Source organism: Rhinopithecus bieti, unplaced genomic scaffold, assembly GCF_001698545.2.
Source record: "Rhinopithecus bieti isolate Rb0 unplaced genomic scaffold, ASM169854v2 repeat_11095, whole genome shotgun sequence".
In the NCBI taxonomy this organism is placed as follows: Eukaryota; Metazoa; Chordata; class Mammalia; order Primates; family Cercopithecidae; genus Rhinopithecus; species Rhinopithecus bieti.
In genome coordinates, this window is record NW_016833877.1 from 1 (window position 1) to 2119 (window position 2119).

At 57.2% G+C, this 2119-nt stretch overlaps 1 protein-coding gene across 1 annotated transcript; it reads left to right on the forward strand.

Annotated features, from left to right (window-relative positions):
• Window positions 1-6: 6 nt before the first annotated feature.
• On the forward strand, window positions 7-2113 carry LOC108524631 (general transcription factor 3C polypeptide 1-like; the record flags this gene model as incomplete). The annotated part of the gene is made up of 2 exons (XM_017865710.1): window positions 7-1160; window positions 1562-2113. Coding segments are annotated over exons 1-2 (996 nt in total), but the record flags the coding sequence as incomplete, so codon positions are not given.
• Between the last annotated feature and the right edge of the window lie 6 nt (window positions 2114-2119).

The window sequence follows — 2119 nt, forward strand, 5'->3', positions numbered from 1 at the left end:
AGAACACACATGACATTTATCAATTAAGTTTGCTGTCGTATGTGGCATGGTTTGTGGTGCCCCTAAATAGTGACAATAGTTAAGGACAAAGGTCACTGATCACAGGCCACCGTCACAGATACGATAATCATGAAAAAGATGAAATATGAGAATTCCCAAGCATGACAGACACAAATCGAGCACACGGTGTTGAGAAAGTGGTGCCCGTAGACTCTCTTGGCGCAGACTTGCCACAAGCCTATAGTATGTAAAAAACCCAAAAAACAATATCCGTGAAGCACAATAAAGTGAGGTGCGTTGTTGAAGTTGATGGTGTTCGCTATATGTTTCATAACCACAGTTAGAATTCTGTACTTTGTCTGGAGTTTGGACTGGGCAAAAATGTAGTGATCGATTATGGCCTTAGCAGAGACATATTCCATAGGAAGCAACAGAAGCCAGCCCTGGCTAGTGTAGGCAAAAGTGGGGTGTGTAGAAGGGGCCTGGTGTATCTCACAGGGTCTAAGGAACAGTGGGCACATGAGCAGCAGGAAGGGATTGGACCAGGCCAGCCCTGGTCAGGGACTCCCCCTCAGAGCACTGGGCTTTACAGTTCTCGAACCCCAGTCCTCGGCCTCCGTGCCCTTCACTTTACGTCTTGAGCAGGAGAATCATAGTGGCCAGGAGAAATCCAGTCAGCTATAGTCAGAGGCTCAGGGTCACAGATCAGGAGCCTGATGCCAGGGGCCCAGCCTGTCCGCCCAGCAGGTGACCCCTGTGGCTGTCAGGGAAGCAGTGAGTTGGTGCTGGAGCGTGCCTTTCCTGAGTGTGGCCTGTGCATTGGGCAGGGGAGGGGGACTTCCGTCGGGCTGCCTCTGATCTTCCTCCGTGTCCCCACAGCCGCTCCTCTGGAAGAGCTAACAGTGGGAACCTCCTGTCTCCCTGACACGTTCACCAAGCTGATAAAGCCCCAGGAAAACACCTGCAGCTTGGAGGAGTTTGTCCTCCAGCTGGAGCTGTCTGGGTATAGTCCCGAAGACCTGACTGCTGCCTTGGAGATCCTGGAAGTCATTATAGCCACGGGTTGTTTTGGGATTGACAAGGAGGAGCTGCGCAGACGGTTCTCGGCCTTGGAGAAGGCAGGTGGCGGGCGCACCAGGACATTCGCAGATTGCGTCCAGGTGAGCTGTGCCTTAGGTTAGCCGGATATCACTGAAGCGGAAATTGCAGCTCCCAGGCCAGGTGCACACTGAAGATGGGCTTGATTTGGGGCATAGCATGTTGCGTTCTTTTTAAACGTTGAATGAGTCATTAACATTTGAAAACTGGGGCATTTCATGTCCATGTTGAGGGTGCAGTTGTGGATTCACAACCGCACCACAGCTGACGTGGTTCACGGCAGCCAGAGAGGAAGAGAAGCTGCTCCAGGGCACAGGGCTAGCAAGGGGCAGCCCCGGGTTAGGAGCCCGCCCGCCTCGCAAGCCTGGGCTGCTCAGGGCACTCAACCCGCCAGGGAGGGGAGGTCACCAGCGCGGAGGATCCCTGGCTCCCCACAGACCCCCTGTGTCTCCTGCCTCCCCAGGCCCTCCTGGAGCAGCACCAGGTGCTGGAGGTCGGCGCCAACACTGCGCGCCTGGTAGCCATGGGCTCTGCCTGGCCCTGGCTCCTGCACTCGGTGCGGCTGAAAGACAGAGAGGATGCCGACATCCAGAGAGAAGACCCCCAGGCCAGACCCCCAGAGGGGTCTTCCAGCGAGGACAGCCCCCTCGAGGGGCAGGCACCTCCTTCTCACAGCCCCCGGGGCACCAAGAGGCGTGCCAGCTGGGCCAGTGAGAATGGGGAGACCGACACTGAGGGCACCCAGATGACCCCTGCCAAGAGGCCAGTACTCCAGGACTCAAACTTCGCCCCCATCCTTGGGCCCAGAGCTGAAGATGGAGCAGAAGCCCAGGCCCCATCTTCACCCCCAGCTCTTGAAGACACCGCTGCAGCGGGGGCAGCACGGGAAGACCGAGAGGGTGTTGGGGAGTTCAGTTCCCCAGGCCAAGAGCAGCTGAGTGGCCAGGCGCAGCCTCCAGAGGGCTCTGAAGACCCCAGAGGTACCGTGCGCCTTGTCCCCCACCCCACCTCACTCCACCCG